The sequence below is a fragment of the Pyrus communis genome, chromosome 13 (genome assembly GCF_041283825.1).
Source record: "Pyrus communis isolate YQ-2024b chromosome 13, ASM4128382v1, whole genome shotgun sequence".
Taxonomy (NCBI): domain Eukaryota; kingdom Viridiplantae; phylum Streptophyta; class Magnoliopsida; order Rosales; family Rosaceae; genus Pyrus; species Pyrus communis.
Window position 1 is genome coordinate 23,502,166 of NC_142577.1, and position 17,203 is coordinate 23,519,368.

At 36.1% G+C, this 17,203-nt stretch overlaps 1 protein-coding gene and 1 pseudogene across 4 annotated transcripts; both read right to left on the reverse strand.

Moving 5' to 3' along the window:
* Nucleotides 1-819: 819 nt before the first annotated feature.
* On the reverse strand, nucleotides 820-3,979 carry LOC148691967 (uncharacterized; annotated as a pseudogene). Its single transcript, XR_015955263.1, has 4 exons — nucleotides 3,955-3,979; nucleotides 2,292-2,491; nucleotides 1,782-2,174; nucleotides 820-1,346 (listed from the first exon to the last, which is right to left on the reverse strand). The product of XR_015955263.1 is annotated as an uncharacterized LOC148691967 (transcript).
* A 3,460-nt stretch (nucleotides 3,980-7,439) lies between these two features.
* Nucleotides 7,440-10,953, reverse strand: LOC137737890 (uncharacterized). Of its 3 annotated transcripts, none has more exons than XM_088683588.1 (5): nucleotides 10,715-10,953; nucleotides 9,719-10,205; nucleotides 8,684-8,800; nucleotides 8,169-8,566; nucleotides 7,440-8,039 (listed from the first exon to the last, which is right to left on the reverse strand). In XM_088683588.1, exons 2-5 carry the CDS (start codon nucleotides 10,106-10,108, stop codon nucleotides 7,661-7,663), a joined length of 1,284 nt encoding a protein of 427 aa, XP_088539714.1. In that variant the 5' UTR covers nucleotides 10,109-10,205; nucleotides 10,715-10,953; the 3' UTR covers nucleotides 7,440-7,660. The 3 variants fall into 3 exon arrangements, with proteins under 3 accessions (XP_088539714.1, XP_068333566.2, XP_068333567.2); XM_068477465.2 differs by having other exon boundaries at nucleotides 9,719-10,226; XM_068477466.2 differs by having other exon boundaries at nucleotides 9,719-10,235.
* Nucleotides 10,954-17,203: the final 6,250 nt, after the last annotated feature.

Genomic DNA, 17,203 nt, shown 5'->3' on the forward strand with positions numbered 1-17,203 from the left:
CACTGTGAAATCAGAAAGAAACCTCATCCACCATCAATCTTCAACCGATCGCAAGGAGTCGCACAGCGGAATTGAGACTGAGAGTCGACTGGCGATTGATACCATGATAACAGTGCACAGAAAATAAAAGAAAACCAGAAAAACTTAGAGATAGAGAGAAAGAGAATTGTAGATAGAGAACAAAGGAAATGAATTTCTGTGTATTGCTTCGAATGAATTGCTACAAGATTCTCACACACTTATATAGCTCAATACTACCTTATCTCCTAAGCTTTTGATGCTAACAGCTCTAACTAACTAACTAACTAACTAACTGCCTTACTTAACCGTTTGCCACATCAGCACCATTTTAATCCTTTGGACCATACTACCCTTCTTATGTTAGTCAATACTTTTTACCTTTCATACACTTCTTTAATTTTTCATCAATTGATCTTTTTCAATTCATTTGTTCGGATGGTCAAAAATTAAGAAGGGTATGTAAAAAGTAAAAAGATGGATTTCTGAACATAACACTAACTGTTCCTTTACACTCGATTCTCAAATTAAGAGAGACAGAGGTGAATAGTTCTACACAAGTAAAGTTGAAGGCCCGTCTCAAAACGGTTCACATCTTATACAAAGTTTGCCTCAATGCAAGAGTCTGCATAGAAACTAGAAATCGTATAAGGACATGAGCTTATCAAGGGAAGACGTAATTCCACACCGCCATGGCAGGTGCTAACAAAGGCAGACTGATCTAATTTATTTCGTTGCTTTGCGCGCTAGATTATGCCTCAGATTTCGAAAAATGATCTACACTTTGAGATGGATGGCACAGATGAAAAACGGAATAGACAGTTTACCAGCGAGACTCGGGAGATGATTGTATAAAGTTCCGACCAGTATTTGACAATGAAACAACACATTACCAGCATGTCTTGAATGAATCTACACATCCAAGTTTCGTTCATCGGTAATGGGGAGCGCTACTGTACGAATAATGTGTAGAGATTGGAACATCAGCCTCAGCTGAGTAAGAGGTCCCATGCAATGGTCTTTGAAGAGGATCAGCATACACCAAGCTCTGACCCTGACGGGTTGTCACTGGATAGTACCGTTGGTACGTTAATATTCGTTCATAAGACGGTGCTAAAGAATGCGAGTGCAGCATAACATGTGAGGCTGCAGCGGCGGGCAACTCTCGACTATAAGATTCGACCACATAATTGGAACGCAGAGCAATATATCTCTCTCTCTCTCTCTCTCTCTCTCTCCCCTTCGACAACTGGGGCATGTCATACTCGCTTCCATACAAAACAACTTGATCCCTGGGAACCATCTCCTCTGCAAGTGTCACCCTATGCCTGTGAAAATGCATAAGAATGTTATCTATCATATGAGAATTATGCCCAAATCAATAAAAGTAATCCTCTCACGTGCTCAGGATGTGTGAGGATTAACTCTCATTGATGAAAATATAAAGATTGAAAATACGATATTGAGATAATGTAACTGCGGTGGTTTAGCGAGTGCGGTACTGTAAATAGGATAATAATGTAGATTAAGAGAGTTACATAGTTGTTTTATTATTTTTCAAGCTTGTATCAAATGACAAAACTATCCTAGTACATAAAGCTTCAAAAGTTATGAGAGGGATATTTCGGGGAGAAAACGTGAATAGAAAGGAATCTTCTTTGTATAATGAAATTGATGACATATAATGGAGACCGCTAAATGTGAAAAACACTACATAATAACAGCTGAAATAATTGGACAAAGAATGGACCAAATGAATATACCTTCTATACGCATCATGATGGGAAAGGTTTTCGGGCAAGTGTCGCTCATGTGCCGCCGCTAAATAATACGAATCGGCATGATGTGGAAGAGAAGCATGCTGAACATGTTGAGGCAATAAGTCACGCCGTCAATCTTCCACATGTGTTTTGACCTCATATTTGATCATACAGTGGAAAAGGGATCGCCTGCCTGGATTGCAAATCAAGCGGCAATGCATGAGTGCGTTGCACACTATATGAATAGGCTTGATGGGACAGCCTTGCTGTTGGACGAAATCCTTCTTCTGCAATAGGAGATGGAAATGAGCCTGGTCTTGCCACATCTCGGAGAGGGGGAGCAGAAGTAGGCACTGACTCGGTAAGAGGCCAGAACAATGAGATTAAAGCATGCACCTTCATCAAACCAAAATGCGTAAGAATTTTTCCTTTAAAAATAATTTTAAGTGACAGGAAACTAGTTTCGAATAAATTTTAAATAAGGAGCTAAAAGATGTAAATGATGTTACTTACCTGTTTGCTATTGAGCTCTTGTTTGAATTTAGAACCTCCCTGGTAGTTGTCTCTGATAGCTGCTTTAAAAGCATTTTCGGGAAGAGGTAAACAATCCTTGAAAATCTTAAATCTGACCTCAATACAAGAACAAATTGCCAAAAAATGAAAGAAAAAAAAATCATAAATTAAGCAAACTGCAGAAGGCCAGAAGTTCTGTTCTCAGTAAATTTACAACTTATTATTCTGCTCAGTACTACATATACAACAAACTAAACAACACGCACGGGTGAAACAAATCTTCTTAAAATTTTTAATTAAGTATCACAAAGCTTGATGTAATATCTGAAGAATACAGTAAGAACAAACAAGAAGTTTCGAACAGAAAAACAAGGAAAGGGCAATATATTGTCAAGTTCCAAATTTTGTGCTATCAAGCTGGATCCACCTCTTAAAACTTCTCAATCGAAGGCACCTTCTACCACACTACCACTTTTTACACACAACTTCTGTTGTCATGCCATAACTGCCATTAGCCCTTGTTCCCAATAACACTTACATACAGCTACAACCCTAGAAACCTTAAAAAAGAAACTACAACCTCATGAGAAACCTCCTATGTCCTATTACTAAGATTTGTGCACCATCATCATAGCCACCACTACCACAAAGACACAATTGTCAAAAACCACCACCACCACCATCGTTAATAATGTGCATTCACTTTTTAAGCTGTAACCAGCTGCATCTCCGCTTGAACAATAATCATGTTCACTATACCATTCCAACCTCCACCATCCACTTGTCACAACGTCTTCTCCATAACCACAACTTTAATTATAATTTTAGGGCTCATCTGGTTTGTTTCCAGAAAGTTTTTATATAAAAGGGAAGAGAAAAAAAAAAAACATCGCTAGTCTTTTGTGACGAAATAGTTCTAGAAATACTAAAATTACATTCCCAGCAAGTTGACAACACATTAAGGGGACTAAACAACAACTTTTACCATTCAACAGTGTCGCATCTTGTTTTCATTATTATAAAACCACCACCAAAAATTGCCAATCCTTCAATTGTGGTTATATCACAGCTAGAAGGATTGAACCCTCAAAATTACAATTCAAGCTTGAGTTTGATATAACTTTGCCTACTTCCCGTTCACAATTTTTTTGTTTTGTTTTCCTGGCCATTGGAGGTTCATGAAACATAATCGGAGGCACTAGGCAGCCATCTTACATCCCATAATCCCTCTTCCTTTTAAAGGCTCAATGACATCTGCCAAAAACACTCATGTATTTATACATCACGAGCATCCAACCAAACCATTCGATAGTAATGATCGACACCCTGTTTGGAAAATATGTATATTCATGTATAAACACACAAAAAATCTTGATCAAATAAGTAACTACGTTAAGTAGATAATTTTAGTAAAGATCGACACCTGTTTGTAAAATATGTATATATACACAGATATATATATTCTCTCTCCAAAGTCCCTAACCTAACACAGTACCCCCAAATAACTTAAAAATAAAAAAGAATAAAGAGAACACCCCCCACCCAAATAAAATAAGCCATAAAAAGACAATGAGCATGCATGCCTGATGCCAACATGTTCTAGACTTTGAGGTCGATGTCATTCTTGCCACGAGTCGATTAGGAACCCTGTTCTTAAACTTACTGTGTCCACTTGATAATGATCTCATTTTAGGTTTTGCTATACTCGGTCTCAATGATCGTGATGTTTTTTGACCGTTGAACAAATTGTGAATTATATATCATATATAAATTAAGGGGTTTTTTTATTTAGATTCAACGATCGTGGTGATGATTCTTGACCGTTGAACAAATTATGAATTAAATATATATAAATCAAAGGATCCTTTGATTTTGATCCAATCTGAGTTATGAAAAAAACTCACATATTTTATTTTGTCCATTAACTTTGTTATTTTTTACCCTAATCATTTATCTCATAATTTTATTCCCATTTTGCCATTAAATTAAATGAAGAAAATAAATTTGAACTCCCGAATTTGTATTTATATGCATCTTTAACTTCTTATTTTGATATATGAATTTTGGATATTGTGTTGCTAAATGCCATGATGCACCTACAATCAGACCAAGCTTGAAATTGTGACACTAGACCTCCCTATGATTTTACAGAAAATTGAACCTCCTAATGAAAAGGTAGAAACCTTCAACAGAGGTAGTCATGAAATCCCAAATTGAAACTCATGTCAAATGTTCTGTAAACTCAAGAATAATTGTAACCAATAAACGAGGTAGATCTCACTCAAGTTACAACCATAACATTTTTTTTCTTACCCAAAACAAAAAGGTAAAATACAAAAAAAAAAAAAAAAAAAAAAAAAAAAAAACAACAACAACAATAGCAATTACTACTATTTATAATCTACCTATGCTAACATATATAAACTATTACTTACCCACAAAGAAGATTGACACCGCTACTATTTACCTGTAACAGAAACACAATTATGAAGAAGAAGAAGAATTAAGTACCTACCACATAGGTTGCACTAGATAAAAATATAAGACGAATGCTTGACGTGTCTATTGTTAGAAGATAAGCCTCATTAACTCGAACCAAGATACAAAAAAAAAAAAAAAAAAAAAAAAACGTAAATACACATAAGCCCATGTCACATTTACAAGAAAAAAAAACATGAAGAATAAGAGAAGCAGAACCACGAAGAAAAAGGAAAAAGGAGAGGAAGGGGAGAAGCGTAACGAAGAAGGAAAAAAAAGGAAAGGGGGAGAGAGCGGGTTGAAGAAAAGGAGGAATAGATAAAAAACATGGAACTATAAATATCGTCTGACTTAAACATATTCATTAACCGGGGCCTATTCTGAAGTTTCTTCATTTTGTAGTCTATGTTTGTGTGCTGTTGGTGAATACTCTACATTCTTCGACTTACGTACTTTTTCTCCCATTTATCTCTATTATGTTTCTTCTAATTGGCAAAAAAAAAATGTGTTTTACAGTAATGTTATTATGAAACGAAAACCTTCTATCAACTAGCCTTCCTTACTTATTCACCATTTTGCATGACACAATGTTGTCTACGTTGAAACCATGTATATATGGAATAGAGGAAGAATTCATCTTTGAAAGAAAATTTTCATAACTGCAGTTTAGAGCCATAATTATTAATTTTTTGTTCAACTTCAATGTAGGAACTTATAAAGAAGTTCGATGCTTATGATATAACTATCTCAACGTTAATTTTTTTTTCGTGACTCCATTACTGTCTTTTGATTAAAAAAACTTCATTCAAATACCCAAAAAACCTTTAATTTTTCTCCCATTAATTTTATATATATATATATATTTTTTTTTTTTTTTTTTTTTTTTGTCAAAATTTTTGCATATGGCTTATAGGGCTTTCCTAGTCTCGATTTATGGCTTTGCCACTGATCATTATGGTAAGTTTGCTGACATAGAAAGTTGATCAAATGGTTTAATTTGAAAATATATAACTTTTGGGTTTTCACTAAAATACACCAACATAATTGGGCGAAATTTCAATTTTTCTGATGAATTAATAATCAAACTTACCCACGCGTGTCTAACTGACTATGGCACAACTCGTTTTATCGTGTGCATGTTTCTTTGCTTGCATACGTACATATTCCTTTTTTTTTTTTTTAAAAGGAGATCAGTTGGTGGCTTTGTCATGGCAATCCACCATTTTTAGGTCCACAACAATCCACCCTTTTCAGGGCATGGAAGACTCACAGAGATATTTCAGCCCCCCAATCACCATATTATGATTCACCAACACCAATAATCGAACTCAGGACGTATCGTAAGACTATTGTAGATGAGACATGGGGCCACATGCATATGTACAAGTGTGCCTCAACCTGCCATGTTATCACTTATCAAAGCTTAAACGTGACGAGAGAGGATCCTTGCTGGATCCTCTTTGTGAGAATTCCAGAAATTCTTCAATCATATTCATTCATCGTATATCGTGCGGTTAGTTTTTGTCAGGTACGGTTTATATTCAATTTTAAATAAAAAAAATTACAATGATTTCTGACCGTACGATGTACGATGAATAAATGTAATTAGAGGATCTCCAGAATCCTCACAAAGAGGATCTCCAGAATCCTCACAAAGAGGATCTGCTCCTGGAAACGTGACAGCCCTTACACAATATAATTTAGTCAAACAAATTGATTTAGGCAGAAAGTTTGGTTATAATTTATACATAAATATCACAACATCTGTACTAAATTGTAAAGCAAAGTTGGTAACAGTGTGACCTTTGAAACCGGCCTCCCGCTGGGACTTATTGGTCCATGTAATCCATCCTTTAATATAATACAATATAAAATGGTTCAAGTCGTGAGATGCCTTAAGAGGAAGCTGTAAAATAGCAACAGCTTACTAGGTTTAGGCATGCAAATTTCAACCACCAACAAAATGAGTGGAAAGAGATGGAGAAATACCCAAAAAAAAAATAAAGGGTAAGTTCGGTAAAGCGCCAGTTGAAGTGTTGAACCATCAACTAGGTCGGTCAAGGGCGACTGCAAAAATTCAAAAAAAGTGTTTTGGCCGGCGGGACCATCCTAAACCTAAACCAGCATATAGCCCTATAGGAGGCAGCGATGGTTTGGATCATCATGATTCATGACGCTAGAGGCAAGATTGTGTGGGCCAAACTGCATGCGCAATCTAGTAAAATTTAGGTGGTGGTGGTGGTGGGGGGTGGGGTGGTTTTCCCTGTTGAGTAATACATCATAGTATCATACATGTCATAATCATTTTTAGTGAAACGAGTGTCTTACTTGCATATGACTTTAAGGATGTGAAGGGTTGTTCCACATAAAAAACTTATGCAATAATACATAATTTTATAAGAAGTTAATGTACCCTGCAGTTACTAATGGATTGATTTTGGGGTTAGAATTTCATTTTTTTTGGTGGTAGAACTCGACTTCATACCGGATATTGATGCTACACACCATTATAAGCGAATCCACTATGTTTGTCGAAGAGAGAAACCCATTTGACAGTTTTAACCTTAGGGTTACACATCTTTTTTTACCTCTCACACAACCCTATTAATTTCTTACATTTGATCTTCTTCAATTCATTAGATCCAATGGCCGAAAATTGAGAATATCGTGTGGGAGGTAAAGAGGTGGGTTTCTGGACATGACACTAATTGTTCCTTTACACTCGATTATCAGATTAACAAAGACAGAGGTGAATAGTTGCACACAAGTTATGAAGTTGAAGACCCGTCTCAGAACCGGTTCACATCTTACACAAAGTTTCGACCAGTATTTGACAACGAAGCAACACAGTACCCGCATGTCATGAATGAATCTACACATCCAAGTTTCGTTCATCGGTAACGGGGAGCTCTAGCGTACGAATAATGTGTAGAGATTGGACCATCTGCCTCAGCTGAGTAAGAGGTACCATGCAATGGTCTTCGAAGAGGATCAGCATACACCAAGCTCTGATCCTGATGGGTTGTTACTGGATAGTACCGTTGGTCCGTTAATGTTCGTTCATAAGATGGTGCTAAAGAATGTGGCTGCAGCATAACATGTGCGGCTGCAGCGGTGGGCAACTGTCGACGATAAGATTCAGCCACATAATTGGAACGCAGAGCAATATCTCTTTCTCTCTCCTTGAACAACTGGGGCATGTCATACTCGCTTCCATACAAAACAACTTGATCCCTGGGAACCATCTCCTCTGCAAGTGTCACCCTATGCCTGTGAAAATGCATGAGAATGTTATCTACCATATGAGAATTATGCCCTAATCAGTAAAAGCTAAATGTGAAAAACACCACATAATAACAGCTGAAATAATTGGACAAAGAATGCAACAAATGAATGTACCTTCTATATCCGTCATGATGGGAAAGGTTTTCAGGCAAGTACGGCTCATGTGCTGCTGCTAAATAATATGAATCGGCATGATGTGGAAGAGAAGCATGCTGAACATGTTGAGGCTCCATGTGACGCCGCAAACATTCCACATGTGTTTTGACCTCATATTGATCATACAGTGGATACGGGATTGCCTGCCTGGATTGCGTATCAAGCGGCAATGCATGAGAACGTTGCACACCATATGAATAGGAGCCCTCTTGATGGGACAGCCTTGCTGTTGGATGAAATCCTTTTTCTGTAATAGGAGATGGAAATGAGCCTGGTCTTGCCACATCTCGGAGAGGGGGAGCAGTAGTAGGCACTAACTCGGTGAGAGGGCAGAACAATGAGATTAAAGCATGCACCTTCATCAAACCAAAATGCGTAAGAATTTTTCCTTCAAAAATAATTTCAAATGATAGGCAACTAGTTTCGAATAAATTTTAAAAAAGGCACTAAAAGATGTAAATGATGTTACTTACCTGTTTGCTATTAAGCTCTTGTTTAAACTTAGAACCTCCCTGGTAGTTGTCTCTGATAGCTGCTTTAAAAGCATTTTCAGGAAGAGGTAAACAATCCTTGAAAATCTTAAATCTGACCTGAATACAAGAACATATTGCCAAAAAATGAAAGAAAAAAAATACATAAATTAAGCAAACTGCAGAAGGCTACAAATTCTGCTCTCAGTAAATTTACAACATATTATTCTGCTATCAGTACTATACAAAACGCATGGGCGAAACAAATCTTCTTAATTTTTTAATTATCACAAAGCTTGATTTAACATCTGAAGATTCCAGTAAGAACAAACAAGAACTTCCGAACGGTAAAACAAGGAAAGGACAATATATTGTCAGTGGAAGGCACCTTCTACCACACTACCACTTTTTACACCACTCATGCCATAACTGTCATTAGCCCTTGCTCCCAATGACACTTACATATAGCTACAACCCCAGAAACCTTAAAAAAGAAACTACAACCTGAGAAACCTCCTATGTCCCATTACTAAGAATTGTGCACCATCATTGTAGCCACCACTACCACAAAGACACAATTGTCAAAAACCACCACTACCATCGTTAATAATGTGCATTCACTTTTTAAGCTGTAACCAGCTGCATCTCCGCTTGAACAATACTCATGTTCAATATACCATTCCAACCTCCACCATCCACTTGTCACAACGTCTTCTCCATAACTACAACTTTAATTATAATTTTAGGGCTCATTTGGTTTGTTTCCAGGAAGTTGTTATATAAAAGGAACAGAGAAAATAAAACAAAATAAAGCATTGCTAGTCTTTTGTAACAAAACCATTTGATAGTAATGATCGACATCTGTTTAGAAAATATGTATTCTCATATATAAACACACCCAAAATACTGATCAAATAAGTAACTAAGTTAGGTAGCTAGTTTAACAATAGCAATAAGCATTTAAATAAGACATGGACAAAGTCAGGGGTTTACATTTTCTGGTCTTATTTTCTAGGAAATCATATAGAGCATTGTTACCTGTGCAGGGAATTTCCCCTTAAACGCAATTGGTTCCAAATCCAATCCTCCATTTGAAGTTGCCTTATACGTGCCATAAAGGAGCTTCAAGTCAAAATCGTATAGAAATAGCTTCGCACCCGGTCTAATTTTCTTCACAACATCTATCTTTGCTAACGGCAGCCCAAAAACACGATAGCGATAACACTCGGGTTTTGTTTTCCCACTACACATAAATATAAAACCAGAATGAGAGTGCCCACTATCCTTCTCATTCTTTGTTGGCCGAACCTTTTTTCTACCAGTAGGATTAGCATGGCTAGACGAAGTTGCATGAGCAATATTGGAAGTGGAAGGGCCGCTGTCAGGCACAGGAGCCGGCGTATGCACTGAAGATGCACTTATCTGCATAGATTTCTTCTTGTTCTTCGTAAATTTCTTTTCTATCTTCTTCTTCCTATCATTGTGATTTACAGCTACATCTTTTCTTTTTAACGCCGCCTTCCCTCTTTTCTTTGCCATGAATACACTGTTAAAGCTAAAAAGTTGCGTAATTCTTGCAATGTAATTAATAGTTATGGAAAGATTACATAAAATGTAGTTGATTCTTGAACACGACAATGCGATTCCTAAACATTGATCATCACATTCATCTTAAACACATCAGTGTACCCTTGTAATCTTTGTTGATTCTTCTACTTCCTAACATGTTAAAATATTTTCGAATTTCGAATTTCAATAAATACAACTCAAGAAACCCAATTTTTACAAGAAAGATTCCAACTTGTCCAAAGCCTCCCATGGCATCAATTAATTATCACTCCATCTCCCTAATTACCTTTAAATTTCCATCATCCACCATTTAAATTACACTTTTTCTTCACCTCAAATGGCGATTCCATATTACCCGAAATGCTTGAAATCTTCTCTAAATTAATAACATTACGACAAACAAACGAATAAATCACCAAAATCGGAGAGAAGAGAGAGCAGAGGAGTGATTGGGTCGAAGAATACCTGTAAAATTGTCACGCTGCTGCTGTTGTTGTTGCTGGAGATTGAAGAGAAGACAGTGAAATTGGGGAGGAGACTGGGTGAATGGATGGGATTAACGGCTACAACGACGCCGTGTAGTTACTGATGTGGTGCATGAATTACGCGCGTATGCCTCAGTCCAATTGGTGGTGGTTGCGGTGGGCGGGGGAGCTTGGAGACTTGGAGTTGGCGGTTCCATAACTGTTATTTTATAAATTAAGGTCATTAATACTACAATGTTATATATAACTAAAAGTTAGAGAGATAACTTTTACTAGTGATAGGATCGAAGTAAGTGTAAAATATCATACTGTAACTATAACACAAGGGATGACCAATAAAAAAGGGAGGGATAGATAATGTTATTGATCTTTCTTGTTTTATATGTATTTTGATAGTACATAGAGCGCTCTATTTATATAACAACTCCAACACACAACTTTTGAAAAATACGATCTCCTTCATTTTCAAAGTCCACATTACTATGTGGGTATTGATATTTTGATAGTACATAGAGCGCTCTATTTATATAACAACTCCAACACACAACTTTTGAAAAATACGATCTCCTTCATTTTCAAAGTCCACATTACTATGTGGGTATTGAAAAATCTACCAATGTTTTCAATATCACTGTGGGCATTTATTAACCCACCAGTATTTTCAACCCTCCCCCTTGGATGCCCACATATCAACATTAGTTGCCTCGTTAAAACCTTGCTCAGAAAAACCCAGTGGAAAAAAACCATAGCAAAGGAAAAAGAGTACAACTTTATCTAGATTGTTGATATAGTGTTAAGTATACTTATATTGCCTCGTTAAAACCTTGATAGAAAAAACACAATGGGAAAAATCCTAATCGAAGGAAAAAGAGTACAACATGCATGTATCATGGATGCTCCCCCTGATATGTATCTCTTTCTTATTCCGCATTTTTCAAATTTATCTGATTAGTAAATCGACGTAATTCGATATTTTACACTAACTTCTGAAACGTGCACTTTGGTAGAGATTTGGTGAACAAGTCTGTTGGATTTTTATTGGAACGTATTTGTCTAACTTCAATAACTTTAGCATTCTGAAGCTTATGTGCACTGAAAAACTTTGGAGATATGTGTTTAGTCTTATCGCCCTTGATGAATCATTCTTTCATTTGAGCAACACAGGCTGCATTGTCTTCATGGATGACAGTTGGAGTGTCTATCTTTGAAGGTAGACCACATGAATTCCGAATATGATGGATCATTGATCTTAACCAAGAACATTCACGACTTGCTTCATATAAAGTAAGTATTTCTGAATGATTTGAAGATGTAGCAACTAATGTTTGCTTTGTTTAGAGCCATGAAATTGATGTATCTTCATTCTTGAACACATATCCAATTTGTGAGCGGGTTTTATAAGGATCAGAGAGAAAACCAGCATCTACATATCCAACAATGACTTGGTCATTTGTGGATTTCTCTGAGTAAAAGAAACCCATATCTGTTGTCCCATGAAGGTCTCGTAATACATCTTTAACTATCTTTCAATGACGAATTGTTGGAGCAGAGTTATACCTTGCTAACAAGTTGACTGAAAATGATATATCTGGTCTAGTACATTGTGCTAAATACAGTAAAGCACCTATTGCACTCAAATATGGTACTTCTGGACCAATGACCAGTTCATCATCTTCTTTTGGACGGAATGAATCTTTCTTAACGTCCAAAGAACGAACGACCATTGACGTGCTTAATTGATAAGCCTTGTCCATACCAAATCGCTTCAGGATTTTTTCAATGTAAGCTGATTAGTAGACCAAAATTCCACTAGTACAATGCTCGATCTGCAGATTGAGACAAAATTTTGTTTTTCCAAGGTCTTTCATTTCAAATTCGCTTTTCAGATATTCAGCAGTTTTATTGAGCTCTTCAGGGGTTCCAACTAGGTTCATATTATCGACATATACTGCCACTATAACAAATCCAGAGTTGGATTTCTTAATGAACACACAAAGGCAAATGACATTGTCGATATACCCTTCTTTGATCAAATACTTACTAAGACGATTATACTACATTCGTCCAAATTGTTTTAGCCCATATAATGATCGCTTTAATTTGATTGAGAGCATACCTCATGGTTTGTTAGTTGTTTCAGGCAACTTAAGTCCTTCTGGGACTTTCATATATATGTCAGTATCTAATTCTCCATATAGAAACGCGGTGATGACATCCATAAGTCACATGTCAAGTTTTTCTGAAACCATACTTATTAAGTAATGGAACGTAATTATGTCCATTACATAAGAGTATGTCTCCTCATAATCAATTCCAAGTTTTTGCAAAAAAACCTTGTGCAACGAGTCGTGCTTTATATCTTGCAATCTCATTTTTCTAATTGCGTTTTCTTGTGAATACTCATTTGTAACCCACGGGGTTTACACCAGGTGAGGTTTGGACTACTGGTCCAAAACATTTCGCCTTTCCAAGGAATTTAATTATGCATGGATTACATCTTTCTACTTAGGCCAATCTTGTCTCTGTTTGCATTCAACAACAGAGCGGGGTTTAAGATCATCACTTAATATGATTTGATTGGCTACTACGAATGCGAACATGTCGTCGATGATTATTTCATTTTGATCTCACAATTCATTAGTACAAGTATAATTTAGAAGATTTATTTGCTTTCATATACCTCTTTGTCTTTGGGTACATGTGTTTCATCAAGGACATTTTCTTTTTTTGAAAGTACAGAATAATGAATTGTGGATTTGTCATTTATTTTCTCTTCTTAAATTTTTTCATTTGGATTTAGTTGTGCCCTCGTCTTTCTCTTTCGAGGGGTTGAATATTTTGAACCTGGAGGTCTACCACGCTTCAAGCGTGCACCAGATGAATCATTCGCTGCCACTTTATTTTGTCCAATAAAGACATCAATTCTTGCAGGTGCATTTGCAGCTGGTATAGTTGTCACTTTCATAGCATCATTAAATGCATCTAGCATTTGATTGGCAATACTTTGAAGATGAACGATCATTTTTACTTCATTTTCACATTGAATGCTTCGAGGATAAAAATGAGATAAGGTGGAAACAACTCATGTCAGCTCTTGCCGTTCTTCTGAAACAGCCTTTTCTCCTCCTAACGACGGGAAGACTGTCTCATCAAAGTGACAATCAGCAAAACGAGCTGTAAACATATCACATGTCAAGGGTTTCAAATATCTAATGATAGATGGTGAATCAAAACCCACATAAATTCTCAGTCAGCACTTAGGTCTCATTTTAATGCGTTGTGGTGGTGCAATAGATACATAAACAACACAACCATAAACTCGTAAATGTGAAAGGTTTGGCTGATGTCCAAACACGAGTTGTATTGAGGAATATTGGTGGTTGGCTATAAGTCTTACTAGAACCGATGATGCAGCATGTAAGATAGCATGTCTCATTGCAGAGACTAGCAATTTTGTTTTCATGAGTAGAGTGTGGGCTATTAACTAAAGCCGTTTGATCAATGCTTCTGCTAAACCATTTTGAGTATGGACATGAGGAAAATGTTGTTAAACATCAATGGCCAATGTCATGCAGTAATCATCAAATGTTTGAGACGTAAATTTAGCAACGTTATCAAGTCGAATTGACTTAATGGGGTAATCTAGGAATTGTGCTCGCAACTTAATTATCTGAGTAAGAAGTCTCGCAAAAGTTACATTCCGAGTAGACAAGAGAGAAACATGTGATTATCGGGTAGATGCATCAACTAAAACCATTAAATATCGGAATAGTCCACATGATGGTTAAATAGGACCACAAATATCCCCTTAAATTCTTTGTAGAAATGATGGGGATTCAACATCAACATTTAGTTGTGACGGTCTAATTACCAACTTCCCTTGAGAACAAGCCTTGTAAGGGTTATCATTTAAGATAACAATGTGTCTCCTCAATAATGGATGTTTATTAGAGTTGGTAATGGTCCTACGCATTATGGTAGATCCTGGGTGACCCAGACGGTCATACCAAAACATGTAAACTTTTCAATCAATGAACTTATGGTTCATGACAGTATGTGATTCAACTGTCTTTATGTATGTATAATACAATCTACTCGTCAAATCATGCATCTTCTCCAATATACACTTTTGAGTATCATTGGAGGTAATGCATATATACTCCACATTTTCTGCACTTTTCATTTCAATGTGGTATCCATTTAAATGTATGTCTTTAAAACTCAACAAATTTTGAGTAGATCGAGTAGCGTACAACGAATTATGTATGGACAATATTGTTCCATTTGGTAACATAATCTGGGTTTTTCCTGAGCCTTCAATTACATCTGAATGGCCTGATATTATTGTTACCCTTACTTTTGTAAGCATTAATCTTGAGAAATACTTTCGATCTCAAAGTATTATATGCGTGGCTATGCAGTCTGCTAGACAAATATCTCCGTCATTTCTCATGTTTTGAGAATGACCATGGTTTTTATCCATACTCTCTGAGTAAGGGAATCACAGTTAAAATCAAGTTATAACAGGAAATTTAAACGCCACTTTTATTGAATTTGAAATGCTAGTTTTGAACTACAAGTTCAGTACATCAAATGTAAACGATTTAGTCGGACCGGTATACTTCATTCCCCATTTCCACAATAAAATATGAGACATCTAAGTGGGTTGTGTTCAACTTCTCTGATAAGTCACACATTGGATCATGTATATCTATTGGTTTAGCCTGGTCGAGAAAATTGGTCTTGACACCCTTTTCCTTGAAGGAGGCTTGATATAAATCCATCAGATGTTTTGGGGTACGACAAGTTTGCGCCCAGTGCCCATTGCCACCATACCTATGACAGACTCCTTTAAAGTTTTTGGGAGCATTGTTCATAAGAGCTTTGCCTTTGTGGCGATTCACATTTTTAAAGCTCAGGCCTGAATTATGCCTTGGAACCTGGTTGTGAAACTAGACACCATAATTTTTGCCTTTCCTGTTCCACCGTCCTCGCCTATGGCCATGTCCTCGTTTATGATTACTACCACCAGAGAATGTGGCGTTCACTTCAAAGGAAGCAACATTCATTTCTAGGAATGGTGCAGATCCAGTAAGTCGGGACTGATGATTTTTCATTAGGAGCTTATTGTTTTGTTCGGCTACCAGGAACACAGATATCAGCTGGTTGTATTCAATGAAACCTCATTCTCTATACTAATGCTACAGGAGCACGTTTGAGTCATGAAATGTGTTGAAAGTCTTTTCCAGCATATCATCCTCATTGATGGTACTGCACCATCTTAGATTGTAGTAAGATTAAATTTATAGTTCAGCATGGACGATTGTACAACACAATCTTGGATTGCAATAAAATTAACATAAATAAACACTAGGTTAGTAATCAAAATCTACACCAAACAAGAAATCAAATATATATGTAACTGTTAGGTTGAGAACTAAAAACATGCATGGTGCAAACAGTTCTTTGCAAGAGTATTTTCTATTTCGTTCGGCGAAGAGAAATGAGAAAATGGTTAGATTTTAGAGAGTCGTGCTGATAACGTGTTATAAATAGGTAAAAGTTAGATAAATAACATTTACTAGTGAAAGGAGCGAAGCAGGTGTAAAATATCACATTGTAACTATAACACAAGGGGAGATGACCAATAAAAAAGGGAGGGATAGATAATGTTATTGATATTTCTTGTTCTATCTGTATTTTGATATTACACGGAGCGCTCTATTTATAGAGCAATTCTAACACACAACTTTTGAAAAATACGATCTCCTTCATTTCCAAAGTTGACATTACTATGTCAGTATTGAAAAATCTACCAATGTTTTCAATATCACTGTGAGCATTCATTAACCCACCAATATTTTCAACACACAAATGATTGTATTTTTTATTTGTAAATAAAATGTTTTATGTTCAAAGACATATTTAATATAATATTTGGACACCTAATTGGTTGGCTCATCGAAAATATTTTTTAAAATATGTACGGAATTGTATTAACTGATTATGTCGTTGTACTTAATAAAGGCTTGAAAAACAAGAAAAATGAGGTTCGAAAGTTACTTTTACAAAAATTTTGCACTTGCACATTTGAGCAAAACTAGTACAAATCAAACCGTGTAAATAAATTTAACAAAATTTAAACTACAGTACCTGAAGGTTGAAGTGACAATGATTGTAAATCCTACCAATTGTGACCTTTTGGGCAAAGATATTTTTTGGCGCTTTAGTATAAAAGTACGATTTTGTTGTAAAAATGAATGGTCTCGTGTCTTCTATCTATTATTTAGTTTGAAAGGATGACCTATATTTTTATAAAATTGTCAAATAAAATGGTTTGGTAGGTTTGTTAAGTTGAAAGACATTTTACTTATAAAACAATCATCCAGGCAAAAGAGGAGATATACACTGCAAGAGAAGAGGAAAGAAAGAAGGGAATTGCGAAGAAAAATATAAGTTAGCTATACCA